The sequence below is a fragment of the Ursus arctos genome, unplaced genomic scaffold (genome assembly GCF_023065955.2).
Source record: "Ursus arctos isolate Adak ecotype North America unplaced genomic scaffold, UrsArc2.0 scaffold_11, whole genome shotgun sequence".
Lineage (NCBI taxonomy): Eukaryota > Metazoa > Chordata > Mammalia > Carnivora > Ursidae > Ursus > Ursus arctos.
Window position 1 is genome coordinate 54,393,661 of NW_026622775.1, and position 15,780 is coordinate 54,409,440.

The 15,780-nt window shown below is 32.8% G+C and overlaps 1 protein-coding gene across 2 annotated transcripts in view; it reads left to right on the plus strand.

The window, feature by feature from the left end:
- The window catches only part of ANXA10 (annexin A10), an 86,631-nt gene that overhangs the window by 19,271 nt on the left and 51,580 nt on the right, over positions 1-15,780 (plus strand). For both annotated transcript variants that reach the window (XM_057310164.1, XM_057310165.1), the window contains one exon: positions 14,157-14,238. In XM_057310164.1, coding sequence (XP_057166147.1) covers positions 14,157-14,238 — 82 coding nt within the window. The remainder of the gene's footprint in view (positions 1-14,156; positions 14,239-15,780) is intronic.

Genomic DNA, 15,780 nt, shown 5'->3' on the forward strand with positions numbered 1-15,780 from the left:
GAGTAGCATTGAAAGATAAGATATATTGGAAAAGCACTGGGTTTAAAGTCAGAACTCTATTATTCTGAGTTGCCAATTATGAAACCAATGGGTTTGTATCAATACTGAGTCATTTTTATACGTAATATAGAAATAAAAACACTTGCCAGATACAGCCTTGTCAATAACTTCAAATTAAATAAAGAAGATAAAAGTATTGTTTAATTTACAAAGTAACTATACAAATAATAAGAAGCAAAATGTCTCACCTCTAGAATGCTATGGTTTGCAAAAAACATTTACACATTATTTTATTTTGGGGGATGGATATGGACATTAGACTTAAATGTTATTTTAGTTCTTCTTAAATAATACATTATTAATGAAATTAAAAGAGTGTTATAAGAACTTAGTATTAATTAGACCATTCATAAGAAAGATTAAGTAGTATTTTAGATCTGCTCCATGATATTTTTATCTCCAAAGATAAAAAAAATCGCAGAATACACTTTAATACCTATGGAGTGGTACAAAATGAAAAGAAAAGACGGATTAGCACATGATATGTAACATATGATTCCATTTGGGAAAATGTAGCTATATGTAAAGATATGAAAAACATAAGAAGAGTATTTAGCAGATGTTTCTATTTATTACAACTATTAAAATATTTAACAATAATTTGTAGACAATAAGATCACAAACTATTTTTAGCCTTTTTTGGTCAGAGTTCCTTATTTGCTAAATCTATTATATTGAGTGTATGTTAATTATTTAATGATAAATATTTTCCATTTGTATTTCTTCTATATATGGAGTCTAGTCTAGCAATTAAGAACACAGTCTTTAAAATCAAACAGATCTGAAAACTATTATTTACTAACCATGTAACCTAGGAACAGAAATTAACCTCTCAAAATCTGTTTCTTTATCTGTGGCAATAGCATCAACCTCACTTGTTTGCATGTTTGTTTGTTTAATTCCTACGAGTTAAATAAGGTAATATAAATTATTTTACCACAATTCTTGGTATATATTGAAAATTCAATGAGAGTTGACAATTTTTGAATTGTGGTAGTAATATTATTAAACTACTTCTTTGTTCACTTACTATGTTACATTGATTCAGATTTCACTGGATTAGAATCATTCTTGAGTATTATAAGGACATTTAGGACATTTATGGCCTACCCAGGTAATCCAGGATAATCTCTCTATCTCAAAATCATTAAACAAATTACACCCTCAAAGTCCCTTTTGCCAAATAAAGTAACATTCACAAGCACCAGGGATTAGGAATTAATTCCTAATCTTGAGCCTTAAAGAGTAAATAGTCATTCAATGCTATCAATTTTACTCTAATTAGGTTAACTTTAGTAGACTTCTATTATATATTATTAGGATAAAGTTAATACTATCTGTTACTAAGATAAGTTATTTTCAATCATATCTTCCTAGAAAATTGGTTTATAAAAAGTAAAGTCATGTTAATGAAGAAACTCTCAGATCTTAGTTACAAGAGGCTGTGTGGGTAAATTCAATTCTCTCTTTCTTAAACTCCTTGACATCTATTCACTAAATTGTTCAGACTTTACAATGACTAATTTAGTAAATGGCTCATATTTATAAATACTTCTGCATCAATTTGAAAAAATAATGTAACTAGGACTATTTCTTAATCTCACTATCTGTGTTAGTCATCTGATCAAGTTTTTGATTATATAATATCTACATATTTTCTTTGCAAGCATAACCCAGATGTAAACTGAAGTCATACTGTTCTTTAAGATTTGACTTAAAGACAGAGTCTTTAATAAATAAAGTACTGTGTAAATGTTTTTTGCAAACCATAGCATTCTAGAGGTGAAAGAGACATTTTGCTTCTTATTATTTGTATAGTCACTTTGTAATTTAAACAATACTTTTATTTTCTGTCTTTCTAAAAACGCTCATCTGAGGCTAGAGGAATACAGTGAATAAAGATTAACAGGTCTCTCACTTCAAGCTGTGTTTCTATTTCTTTTTAATCTAGCCCATGCATGCTATCCCCTCTCTGTGGTTGGTAATCCAATCATGGACACAACCATAATTCATTCACTCTTTCACAAATACCATCAACAAAAAGCCATCCCAACCAACCTTTATTACGGATTCATGATAACAGAGGGGTTATTATCGGGACTCTGCAAATACCTTGAAGTTAAATATTAGAAATTCTGTTCTTAAATACATTTTCGTGATCCAGCCAATGGGAATCTATTTTTGGCTTTTTCATATTCTCTCAATCCCTCCTAACACACACACACACACACACACACACACACACACACACACCTTTCTTTTTCTCTTAGAACTGACTTCAGAGTAAGAGCTTATGCTTTTAGAGTTTTGTTTTTACCTGCAAGATCCTTTGCAAATGGATTTTTTTTTCTTGCAAAGATGAAAAAAAAAAGGCCTCAATAGTACATGCTATTTTATTTTACATCAATTACAGCTATAATGGAAAGGGCACTAGCTATGAAGTTAAATTTGGATTTGAGTGTTGGATTCATGACACACTACCTGTATGGCTTTAAACAACTTACTCAGCCTCATAGTCTCATCATCTGTGAAATAAGATTAGTATTATCAGTCTCACAAGACTGCTGAGGTGATTACCAAGGAAGTGAAAGTGAAAATACATAGAGCGTAGCCTGCTTATATGAATAATGAATTTTAAAAACTACTGGGTAAACTAAAGATGTCACTGTGGTACATGTATTTTTATATTTTGTAAACATTCCAAGAGCCTATATTATATCTAAGGCACTGGCCTAAATGCTTTGCAAAGCAAGAAAAAAAAAAAAAGGATACCTGTCCTCCAGAAGTTTAAAATTTAGAGGAAAAGATAAATGCAAAAACTGCAAGGCCATGTATAAGAGAGATGTAAAGCAAATAATAAATAATACTTGATACAATCTGAAAAGACTTCACATAACAGGCAGAATTTGAGGTGACTCTAGTGTTTGGGTGGGATATAATCCATGTAGATGGAGCAAGTGGAGAACTTCGTGTTTTAAATCTAAGTCTAAGAAATATGTGGTCAATGAATATTAAACAGTCTACTGACAAGTATGAATGAAACCTAAAGACTGAGATTAGAGGTTGACTGGCTTGGAGATTTTGCACAAAATCATTATTCCAGTTTTCTTTCCTTTCATCTATCCCTCTGAGTACAAATTATATTTTCAGTTTCCCTCCAAGCCAATTATATTACACATGGTAAAAGGTCAGTGACCATTTACTTCAAAAAAGGAAGTTGTATGTTTACCACTACCTTCTCTAATACCAGAATAATAGAGCGAAAATAGAATTAGTATGTTCAGATACCCAAAAATAAAAGAAATAAAATAACTTTCTGTAACTAAAGATCAGATATGTCTGGGAGTAACTATAAATGAATAAAAGGAACTATTTTTACATTTCATATGTTTATTATATAGAGAAAAATTTATTGATTTGCAACTATAAGATATTCTAATAACTAAGAATATTTTTACATTTCATATGTTTATTATATAGAGAAAAATTTATTGATTTGCAACTATAAGATATTCTAATAACTAAGAAAAGATTCTATTACGATAAAATGGTAGTGTTAGAAATTTGTGTCATTCCTCCTAGAGGATGACTACTGACCAGGGCTCAGTAAGGCAAATATTTTTCCAGAATTTGGGATAGGTTTAAGCCAAATCTGTTCACATGTTTTAATCCATTCTTTTTGTGACCTATTAGCTAAGTGAAATTTTGTTTGTTGAAGCATAGGGTAATGAAACACTATGCAACTTATTATCAAAATTTTATTTTTTAATTTAATTTTAATAATTGCCTCCAGGTTCACTAATTTCACAGTGTATTTTTCACCAAAGGGAAAAAATGGGAAATTACCCAGCTATATTACTTTTCATATCATTAGTCCTGCCTTCAGCTAATTAGAAACATCAAATCCATCATTAACTGATAAATATTCAAATAGCTCTAAAAGCAATACTGCAATAGTTGCCCCCATAAGCATATTTGAACAACTGTAATAACAGTGTGTACTCCAAAATAGCTTCTTTTAAAAACGTACCAGACTATTAAATAATAAATATATGTTGTATTCTTTCAGTTTGTAGAAGGAATAAATCATATCACTGCAGGTTTCTTGTAATCTTTGTCTTACCAGCTAAGTACTAAGCTTCTGGTGAACAAGGAACTCACCTACATGTAGCTCTGCCATTGTATTAAGGGTTGGGGAGTGTTGTAAAGCTGTAAAAGAAAAGGGGAAAATGCACATTTAGCCTTATTAGCATGGGACATTAAACAACAGAGCTTTCAAAAAGATCATAAAAAAACACAAGTTCCTCTCTTTCAGCTGAAATAGTTATGTAGAGTACCATCTGATGATCAGTTTCGCAGTGGTCCCAGCGATGTGTTTCTATTTTGGGGAGGAAGCTATTGTAACCCTGCAGATTCTTCTTATTCACTTTGATTTATGCTGTGCTCTCAGGTCCTGAAAAATCCTTTAGACCAAACTGAGGGTAAAGTGATTGTAATGTGATTGCTCTCTCAGAGCAGGAGGGATTTCATGACGGTACCGGTATTCTGTCTTTTCTAATAAGTCATACTAATGAGTGGGGAGTTGTTGCGTAAATTATTCAGAATCCTTCTGGTGTTTCACTCAGAGAAAGATATTAAGCCTTACAGATCATACTCTGATATAGAGAATTTCTCCCCCAAAACCATTTCATGATGTGGAAGGAGGTTTTCAGAGATTTGCTTAAAAGAAAGCAAGAAAACATGTATTAGGTGAGAAGAAAACAATTCTGACGATATTGTTGAAGTGCATAATGATACCTTAATGGTATATTCTATTATTTATTTAAAGAAAGAGATAATATCAAGAAATAAAAATGATTATTCATTTTTTTGTAATTCTCTAAATTTCATACTATTAATTCTAACTATCTGGCTAATACAGAATATTTGTGCAAACAATCAAAGATAAAAACTCTACTTAGTTGAATACGTTTGGTATCTATAATGTTTGTTTTTATATTTAATTATGAATACCTTTATTTTTACCTAATATTTTCCTTAGAAACATTATATATAATATAAATATATGGTAAGATGTATATTTTTTCCCTGATGTGTAAGAATATCTCATATGTCTTTTGTTCTTAGTTTCAAGCATTTAATATTGTTTATAATTGTGATGAGAAAATTAGACTAGAAATAATATGAAATAGCAAAAAATGAACAATGTCAGCCCATAAAACTATCTAAGGAAATGATGTATAACCTCATGAAAAAACATGAGACTTCCAAACAACACATTTCCACTTGTCAAAATCTAATCAAACATGAGATTTTTGCCTCAAAATTTCTTCAAAACTTCCCTTTATACTCTTCCCTATTTTCATAGATTATCTCTTTCCTCCAAATTCTATGGTATTTTATTAGATTTTTATGATATAAGTTATCATCTGCCTTGAATCTGTTGTATATATGCATTTCATTTACAGTAGTAAAACAAATGATAATATGTAGCACAATCTATTACACACGTTGTTTATTTTAACTTTCTTCAAACTAAGTAAATTCGCAGGGGATATGATAAGCTATTACATGTAAAGCTAAAATAAATTAGTATTTAAAGTACCTTTAATTATGTAGTAAATAGCTGCATAAAAATAAATTATTTTACCTATGAACACAAAATAACTTATCAAATTATTCAATATATGACCTAGAATAAATTTTTAAGACTACAAGTATGAGCTACAATTATGTAGCTGTCTCATTCTATCTTATGATAATATCAAAGTTAACTCTAAAATTTGATTAAAAACACATTACTGATAAACTAAATACTTACAGTTAAAATTTGAGAATATTTGCTGTGCTACTCAACTAAATTCCAGGTTTAAGTCCTTTAGGATATTAAAGTTCACATTCTTATATTCTAGAGTATACACTAGAAATATTTTTATTTCCCATATAATTTCAATTTTCCCCTGGAATATGTTTTTTATACAGATTCATTCCCTTTTAGTTGCTCAACTTTTTTATCCTCCATTTTCACCCTCTGCTAATAAGACCCATTCTCTAAAGTCCATGTTAATTGCAGTCTCTTTGGATAAGTGACCTCTTAACCTTGTCTCCAAGCCTCCTAATCTCATTAGAAACAGAAAGGTAATAAGAGGAGGGAGAGGGTGCTTCTGACTGAGATAAGGTGATTAGCAAATAATTACCTTTTTAGTGGATTGCCTAGTAATTTTTTTCAAGTTTTATTTGTTTATTTTAGAGAGAGAGAGCAAGCAGGGAGGAGGAGGGAGAGAATCTAAAGCAGACTCCCCACTGAGCATAAAGCCCAATGCGGGGCTCAATCTCATGACCTTGAGATCATGACCTGAGCCAAAATCAAGACTCAGATGCTTAACTGCCTGAGCCACCCAGGAACCCTGCCTAGTAAGCAATTTAACTGGGAATTTGCACATAAACTTGAAGTCCGGTCCATCACATTACATAGTGTAGAACTAAATTCCAGTTGTGAATTTTAAATGCTGAAAGGCAACACTTAGAACTGATGTGAGTTATATCATATTTAGCCAAATTTTAAGTCAATTTGGTGAAATAAAAATTCTTACTCTATTGAAAACTTTGAAAAAGCTAAATCAGCAATGACATAAATCATATATTGTACCTCTAATAAAATAACATCATACAATCTATGTTTTGGGGGACTTAAAAGTCTTGAAAGAGCAGGAAGACACATAAGCCAGAGTCTGGGGGTGCCTGAGTGGCTCGGTCGTTAAGCGTCTGCCTCTGGCTCAGGGCGTGATCCCAGAGTCCTGGGATCAAGCCCCACATCAGGCTCCCTGCTCTTCTGGGAAGCCTGCTTCTTCCTCTCCCACCCCCCCTGCTTGTGTTCCCTCTCTCACTGGCTGTCTCTCTCTCTCTGCCAAATAAATAAATAAAAATCTTTAAGAAAAAAAAAAAAAAAAGCCAGAGTCCGTGTGGAGGGTGTACACATGAGACTGCCTTAAATACCCTGATTATGTGACGTAAAGTCTAAAGACTTCACTAGGCTTCAAATTTTTAGCATCTTATGTTGTCAAGATTTTTTTTATATGAACCTGTACAGCAACACATTTCTTTTTACCCAGACTGAACCCAAATAACTCTCTTTTTCTCTAGTCTGAAAAAAAATCCATATACAATATCTTTTAACAAATATTAATGAAAATTTGTGAATATCAGGGAGAAATCAAAGAAAGTAATTCTGTCTCACTATCCGTTCCTATTATTTATCATATCTCTTCCCAAATTGTTTCCTGGAAATCCAAATATTCTTCCTTTATTCATGAGAACAGTTCAATCTCCAAATTTGCACATTCACATTAAGGTTCATTCTCAACAAAACAAAGGAAGTCCAGTTAATTTGACTTATTATTCTTAGAAACCTGGTAAAATTAGAAATGAATATTTTCTGCTGATACACTACTGGTGCTCTAACAGGATATACTACAGCTCTGGCATAGGATAAATTGTAGGCACCAGGGAAAGAGCAGGCAATTCTACTAGAAGCATCAGGAAGGGATCCCTGTGAAAGATAACACTGGAGCTAATGCTTGAAAGTTAAATCTTGAACAGATGTTTACCAGAATCATAAGATGGAGTCAAGAGATGAGTGTGTGTGTTGTGGGATGAAGGGGGAATATTCCACACATATAGAACAGAACAAACAATGATACAGATGTCCCTTTTAGCTGGAGTGTGTAGCTGTGTGTGTATGGTATGAAAGTTGAGAGGTTCAGGAGAGAGAAAATAAAACATCAACCCACACAGATAGTGAAGGACCAGTTCATAAAGAACGTTGTTTATTCTTTTAAAATATTTGAATTGAATCCCACAAGTCATCTATTCTTAGTCATAGAAATGAGGTGCAGTAAGCACTGAAAATAAATATTGCCATTAATACTAATAAGCCAAAGTATGAATGTATTTTTCTATTCCTTACAATTCATGTTTTGCCCTATGAGAGTCTCATTCAGCAGTACAATATACTCTGTTGAGTAGGCAAAACTAAAATGTCATTAAGGCTAGCATACTGGTATGTGTTCATAACCCTAGATGTTGCCAGGGATGTTTTTTTCATGTGAAAATCATCCATTCTGTGACCACAGTAGAAAACAAATATTGAGAAGCAATGCTTTGTGTATTAAGAATTTTAAGCATGGAAAGACAAATGATGTGTTTGATCTTTTAGTAACATATGGAAATAAACCCAAAAGAAAAGTGGTAAAGGCTAAGGTAGTAGTAACAGAAATTTTAAAAAGGGGAAACACACGAAAGCTATTGTGAGGTTAGGGCTGACAGGACTGGACTGAAGGGCAGATTAGTCAAGAAAGGGTAAGAGAGAGGAATAATATGTTTGTTAACCCATCTTTCAGTGTTGTGTTTAAAGTGACTGAAACCCCATCAGCACAACTCTTGTGAGATATGAGTCAGAGATTATGTGGGCTGAAGATCTTCAGGAGAGTTTAAGGCATTTGGGACTGAGCCAGTGGGGATCCAAGGACCAATGCCCCAAAGATGAATAAATGCCTGGTTCAAGGAAAGTGCTCTATGGAAAGGGAATCATAAGATTTCTGTAGATTTTCCTTTCACAGACCCAAAAATACTAAATATCACTGGAGATCTAGTCATCTCAACCAACCATACCAGAACAAAGGTATTTCAATGACGCTGAATTATCCATTGAAACATGTACTCTGGGACACCTGGGTGGTTCAGTCAGTTAAGCATCTGCCTTTGGCTCAGGTCATGATCCCAGGGTCCTGGTACCCAGTCCCCATCCGGCTCCTTGCTCAGTGGGGAGGTCTGCTTCTCCCTCTGCCTTCTGTTCCCTCTGCTTGTGTTCTCTCTTTTTCTCTCTCTGACAAATAGATAAATAAAATCTTTTTTAAAAAAGAAAAAAGAAAAAAACCTGTACTCTAACAAGCATCCAGTCAGTAAAACTGTCAACCTGCACGGCTAATATTTCAAAGTCTAAAAGTCTTGAGGCATTCAGATTCTCAATATGAGTATAACTCAAAAGCCACATGAGAAAAAGGATTAAAATGTGGGTAGCTTATGAGTGTCGACTTTGGAGGGATATGGTTTTATGGACCCTAGCCCCTGGATTATCTGTGAATAAATGAAATATGATAATCTTACTGATATACCTATTGATATGAGATGCTGTAAATAATTCTATCAACTTCATGAGCAAAATATATGTGGATTTTTTTTTCAGTTTGGTTTCAGTTCCAGAAAATAATTCAAAAATTTTTCTGTCAGTTAAAGAAATCTATTCATTATTTATTCAGGGTAGATTCTAGAACCAATTTTAAATCTACAAATTACTCATGCTCTTCTGCTTAGTGAGTTTATGAAGCAGTTTATTCTGTCTTTTAAAAAGGGAGTATTTGTATTCCTCTGTCAAAACCTAAATTCACAAATGACTAGAAGCAAAGATTATATTTTGATTACCTTGTGGTAAGAATTTAAATTGAAATGACAAGCATTAGAATTTATTTTGCCTTAGACAAGTGATACTATTTCTAAGTCTGTCAATTTTCAGAGCAAGAAAAATAAAATAATTTTACCATATGCACATTCTTTTTCGTGTCACACCGGAAAGTGTCCCATTTTTCAAAATTTCCAATTTGCTCTAAGATGTGAAAAATTAGGAACATGTATATAAAAAAATAACATTGCTTTGAAAGATATATATGCTCAAAAACACCTGAAACAAAAGTCTCTGACTCTTTCAAAAGATTTAACTATTATTACTGTGTTAAGTTAAAATAAATCTTAAAAATTAGTAAGTTAAATAACATTCAGTTAACTAAGCAATTTATATTAAGAACATGTTATTTGTCTCAGTCCAGGGGTGCACTGAGTTTCAACTGGGTTTCCAAGTTAGCTACCTCTGCCACCTATATGACTTCTTTTTGTTTTATCCTTCACATTGCTATAGAGTGTTACTACTGGGACTCAAATCAAGATTACTTTACTCCTGAAGGAGAGTCTTGAGATACCGTGCTCCCATTTCCCAGATCACTTACTTGCTCATACATATGGCTGGGAAAAATTTTGCCCATCAAACTAGGAACATCTCCCTCCCCTGCACACTCTTGTCCAGGGTAATTCTTATGTGTCTGTCTCATTTATTTGTCTCTGCTCAGTTTCCCTAATACAAAGCAACAAATATGATAAATATAATGAATAAAAGAATCCACTTAATTCATGTATATTCTGTATTTGTAAAAAAAAAAAAAAAGCTTTTTTATTGGGTATAAAGCCAGGTCATTCAGCCAAAAAAATCTCAATTTTTCAAAGAAATCATTTAACTTAAGTGATATCACCAGTAGATGAAAACATTCTAAAAAGAAGTCTCACTACATAGAAAATCATGGTATAGATTTGATATACCATAGTCAAGGGACATAAAATATAATTAGAGAGACAAGAAATGTAGCCAAAGAATAACTACCTGGTACAGCACTATGTTATAAAAACAACATGCACTATGGGGGGCCTGGGAGGCTCAGTCAGTTAGGCGGCTGCCTTCATCCCAGGGTTCTGGGATGGCATCCCGAATTGAATCCTGCTTCTCCCTTTGCCCCTCACCCTACTCATGCTCACTCATTCTCTCTCTCTCAAATAAATAAATAAAATCTTCATTAAAAAAAAAAACATGTACTATGTATTACATAGCGAAATTCCCAGTTTTAAGAATAGGTAGCAAATGGGAACACACAAGGTACTGATTTTAAATAAAAATGCAGTAAGTTCTAGGGAATTAGTAAAAGAAGTGGTCAGAATAGATTCATTTTATCAGGGAGACTGGTGTTGGATATTAAGGAATGCATAGAGTATGGTTAAGCACAAATTTTGGTAAAAATATCCAAAGGAAAGATCAAATTACCTTAAAATAGATGAATATATACCTATAGGTATATCATAGTCATTTGAAAAAGTTTTATGCCCCAAAACCATCAATCAATCTTTTTTTTTTCAAATAACTGTTTAATTCAGGGGACAAAATTAAAAAATTGACTGTTTCAATAAACTTAACTGATCAGTTTAGTCAAAATGATCATTAAAAGATTGATGATTGCCAGGGACTGGCAGGAGTGTGTGTGTGTGTGGTGGTGCAGGGGGATTGAGAGATGTTAGTAACAGAGTACAAACTTCTGGTTATAAGGAAAATAAGTTTGGGGATCTAATGTACAGCATGGTGATTTTAGTTAACAATACTACATTGTATACTTGAAAGTTTCTAAGAGTAGCTCTTAAATGTTTTCATCAGAAAAAAAAAGGCAACTGTGAGGTGATAGATGTGTTAATCAAACTTACTGTGGTAATCATTTCATAATATATACATACATTAAATCACGTTATACAACTTAAACTTACACAATGTTATATATCAATTACCTCTTAATAAAGCTGGAAAAATATTATCATTAAAAGACAAAATCAATATTCCAATGACAAAATAAGTAAAAGGAACATTAAGTATGTACCTTACATGCAATAATGTTGCTGACCTGAGCTTAAATGAAACATAATAATTGGCATAAAAATAAATATAATGGTTTACTATATAAATGAGCATAAATGACAAATGCTTACTAGAAAAATTGTGTTTTGTGAATTACTAAACATTTATAATTTTCTTTACTTTGTCTTGAAATTTTTTTCCAAAACATTTTTAGTGTATTATTTTAATGCCAGTTGACAAGGAAATAAGGATTGAAATGGCCAAGATGAGAAAAAAAGTAATTTTTACATTACATTACAAAAAATTTTGCACTAGTAATCTGTACAAGGACTAACCACAAAAACTCCAAAGGAAAAACTGGACTTTTTCCTTTCACCCACAGATTGTGTCTAATAAATCCCTATAAACATTTACAACCTCCTTTATCTATAACTTTTAGAGCTTTTTCTTCTTCCCTATAAAGGTATATGCTTTTATTTTATAGCACTTACTCCAATAGAAATTCTGGAAAATCCTAGTCTAGACAATAATGAAATGTTTTGTGGTAAACATCTGCATACCTGTGTTTTAAAACTGCCTAGATAACTTACACATATTTAACAATATGTCTTGTTATTTTTCAAAAACATTTTCTCTTTTATAGTTTATTTCTTTAAAGATTTTATTTATCTGAGAGAGAGAGAGAGAGAGAGAGGAGAACAGAGAGCACAATGTGGGGTTCCATCCCAGGACCCCAAGATCATGACCTGAGCTAAAGGGAAATGGTTACCCGACTGAACCACCTAGGCACCCCTCTTTTATAGCTTAAAACAGCCTTTTGGCTGATAGCATGACTGCTATCAAAATTAAGGTCACCAGGCAGAAAATGCTATTATCCACACAAGATTTGTCCAAACAAATCTTCCAAGTCCTAAAATAGGGGAAATAAAGTGTCTCTTTTTCCATGCCTCATAAAAAACTTTATTTTCCCAATGGGGGAAAAAATTGAGAAAGAGCTATGTAGACAAAAAGGCAGTGACAAATAGCAGAAAACAATTTTCACATTCAATATATGGTTGTCCTTTCAAAAGTTTAAAGCATTCATTTTTCTAGAAAAACAAGATTCAAAGGAAAGTGCTTCAGGTGAGGAGACCTCAACCTAGGAATTTACATTAGAACCTGCTATCTAAACTTAATTTAATAAATAAAAGAAGAACCAAAATGTATCTTCTTAATAGAGTCCCAGTGGAATAGGTTAGTGGATAAAGGAGATAACACTCATATTGTCTCCTAATATATAGCTCGCAGAATTGAGGATTGGTTCAAGAGAACTTAGTCTCTAGATCTTTTCCAAGAAACTTGAATATTATAAGCAAACTGCATGCACTTTAGCAATGTAAGATGCAGACCATATTCTTATTTTAATTACACACCTCTATCCACATAAGCATTTAAAAAGAATGTTTTATTAACATAGCTATACTTAAGAAAATTTGGCCATATCACAATTATTATATGGTTTCCAGTCTACTTCAAATAGACAACTTCATCATCGTTAATATTGATCAAATGAAATCCATACCAATTTTTTTAAATTTTAACTGAACAGTGTTCTTCGTCCCCCTAAACCTTTTCATAAATATTTTGGTATTCGTATACATGTATTTCTTGGACTAGATATTATGGTGCAATCTTCTTCTCATTAATCAATTTTCTACTGTTAGAAAATGGGCACTAGAAAATTTCATCTTCCACTAAGATACTATTTTTATAGAAGAGCTTGGTGAAAGTCTGTGTTCTCTAGGCCTAGTAGACCCATTTGCTATGGCAAGGCATTTTTTCCCAATGTTTCTGGGCACCCTGACAACAAAGAGGGGAGAGGTTCCATTCTTTATAAATTTTGATTGATCGTCCTCTTGTGCTGAGTATGATGATATGGTGCCTCATCCCGGCTGGCTCTGAAATAACAGACCATGTGGATTCAAAGCCTAACATAAATGTTCTGCCATTTTATTATTAGCAAGAAAGAAAATTTAAATGGAATGTCAGTCAGGTTTTTATGATTTCCTCTGTAGCTGCAAGCTTCAGCTAAAAAATCTCTGCCTTATCTATATCACCTAGATTTTTATGAATCTCATAATCCAAATTCAAATATTTCAATTTTCTCTAGTATGATTTTAGTGCCCCTGATGTGTAAAAAAAGCTATGGTGGCAAGTGCCACTTCTGATCCATATAAATGTCATGAATTCCCCCAATTAAGTTCTCCTTTCGGTTTCTTTAAATAGTCACCAATTTCTAAGAAAATGTTTATGTTTTATTACAAATTTAAATATTTATTTGATTCTCCCATTTTCTACTATTGGTTCTAGTATCTCAAATTCCTAGATGAATAATAGAGCCAACATAATAGAGGCCACTGGATTAAAAAAAAAATTCAGCCAAATTTGCTCCATACAATTAACATACAATCAATACATTTGTTTAGTAGACTTATATGTATGTCTTAGAGTAGTTTAAACATATAGAATGTTTTTGTTTCCATTTATCTGAAAAAAAATTGTTGAAATCTTTCTTATAAAATACTGCAATCTCTTTCTCATTGACTATTCCTACCAGGTGCAAGGAACCATCTTCCCAGCTCCAAATTTCAATCCCATAATGGATGCCCAAATGCTAGGGGGAGCACTCCAAGGATTTGGTAAGCCTGATCATTTCTATCATCTTTTATTGTAATTTTTTTCACTGTAGCTTGTTTTAAGATTGTAATATGGGTATAAATAACTGATGTTTAGCAGAAGACAAGCACAGATTAAAACAAAAAGCTGGTCAAAGAGCTAGAATAAGATGAAAAATAATAGAAAAGGGCAATAATGGGGAACCAATTTGCTCTCTCAATTGCAAATCTGATCTTGACATGCTTTTGCCTTAAATCCTTAAATGTCTCATCACTAACTACATTAAATGAAAACCCAAACCAAAAATCATCCTAGGAAAAAACATCCTTCTTTGCCTTTGTTTGTTTACTAGTTTTTTTTGTTTGTTTTCTTTTTTTTTTTTCTACTTCCATTTCCAGCCAAATCAAACTTTCTGCTATTCCCCAAATTGAATCTGCTTTTCCGCATCTCTATAAACTAGTCCAATTATCCCCTGCCTGGAATGCTATTGTCTTGTCCTGTTATTTTGCATCCAAATTCTTTTCAAGATTCTCTTCAAATAATTCTTCCTCTTTGAATCATACTTTGGGCACTCCAAACTCAATCAGCCATGCAAACCCCCAGGGCACCCTCTTCTGCATTCCTGTGTCACTGATCTCATTTCCACTGTGCTTGCCTTTTGTGTCACTGCGGACTTCAGAGAGCTCCCAGAGAGTGGAGCCTGGCCCTCAGGTGCTTAATAAATGGATGTTCAATGAATGAAACCAGAGTTTAGAAAAGGAATGTAGAGATAAAGGAGGAAAACTGTTAAATACTTTTAAAAAAAAGATTTAATCTTTAAGAAATGAAATGGAGCTGGTAAACATCCATTTTCCTTACCTAAAACCTGTTTTAAGACTCCTGATGAGCATGAAGATAAACACTGAAATTTTGCATAAAACATAAAAAGCCTCTCTTAAGAAAGCAAGCTCTTAACTTTAAAGACAAGGTCGCCTTTATGAGAACTACGCTGTGTGTGTGTGTGTGTGTGTGTGTGTGTGTGTGTGCGCGCGCGCGCGCGCGCATGTGTATGCGTACGTGAGCACGAACACATGCATGCATGCTCATTTTTGTGTTTTATTCACTAGCAGAATCTCACAGGAAAACAATAAAGGGCTTTAAATATGCTCTCTAAAGCCGACTTCAGGCGTTTGTGATGCTTTCATGCCTTTTAAAATATCAGTCACCACTAGAAAAATAGAGACAAGTTAACAAAAAGTTATGGATTAACTTTGTCTTCAGGAGAGTAATTTTTGCTTTAAAACTATAGATCAAACTATTCACTGAAAAAAAATTTCTTTGCTCCAGTTTCAATTCTTCTGTCATAGCAACTTTAGGGTCAGAATGTGGATTCATTTGGACCATTGTAATTTTTTGCTTGTCAGTGTTTTTGACTGAAGAATTCCAGGAGGTTTAGGGTTTGATTGCATACTGTCCACTCCAGCATGCCAGAGCAAGAACACATCTCAAAATGCTTTAAAGTTTATCCATTTAATTCAAATGGCAAAGTGTAATTTAAAAAGTGTAATTTAAAAAGGTAATTGTTA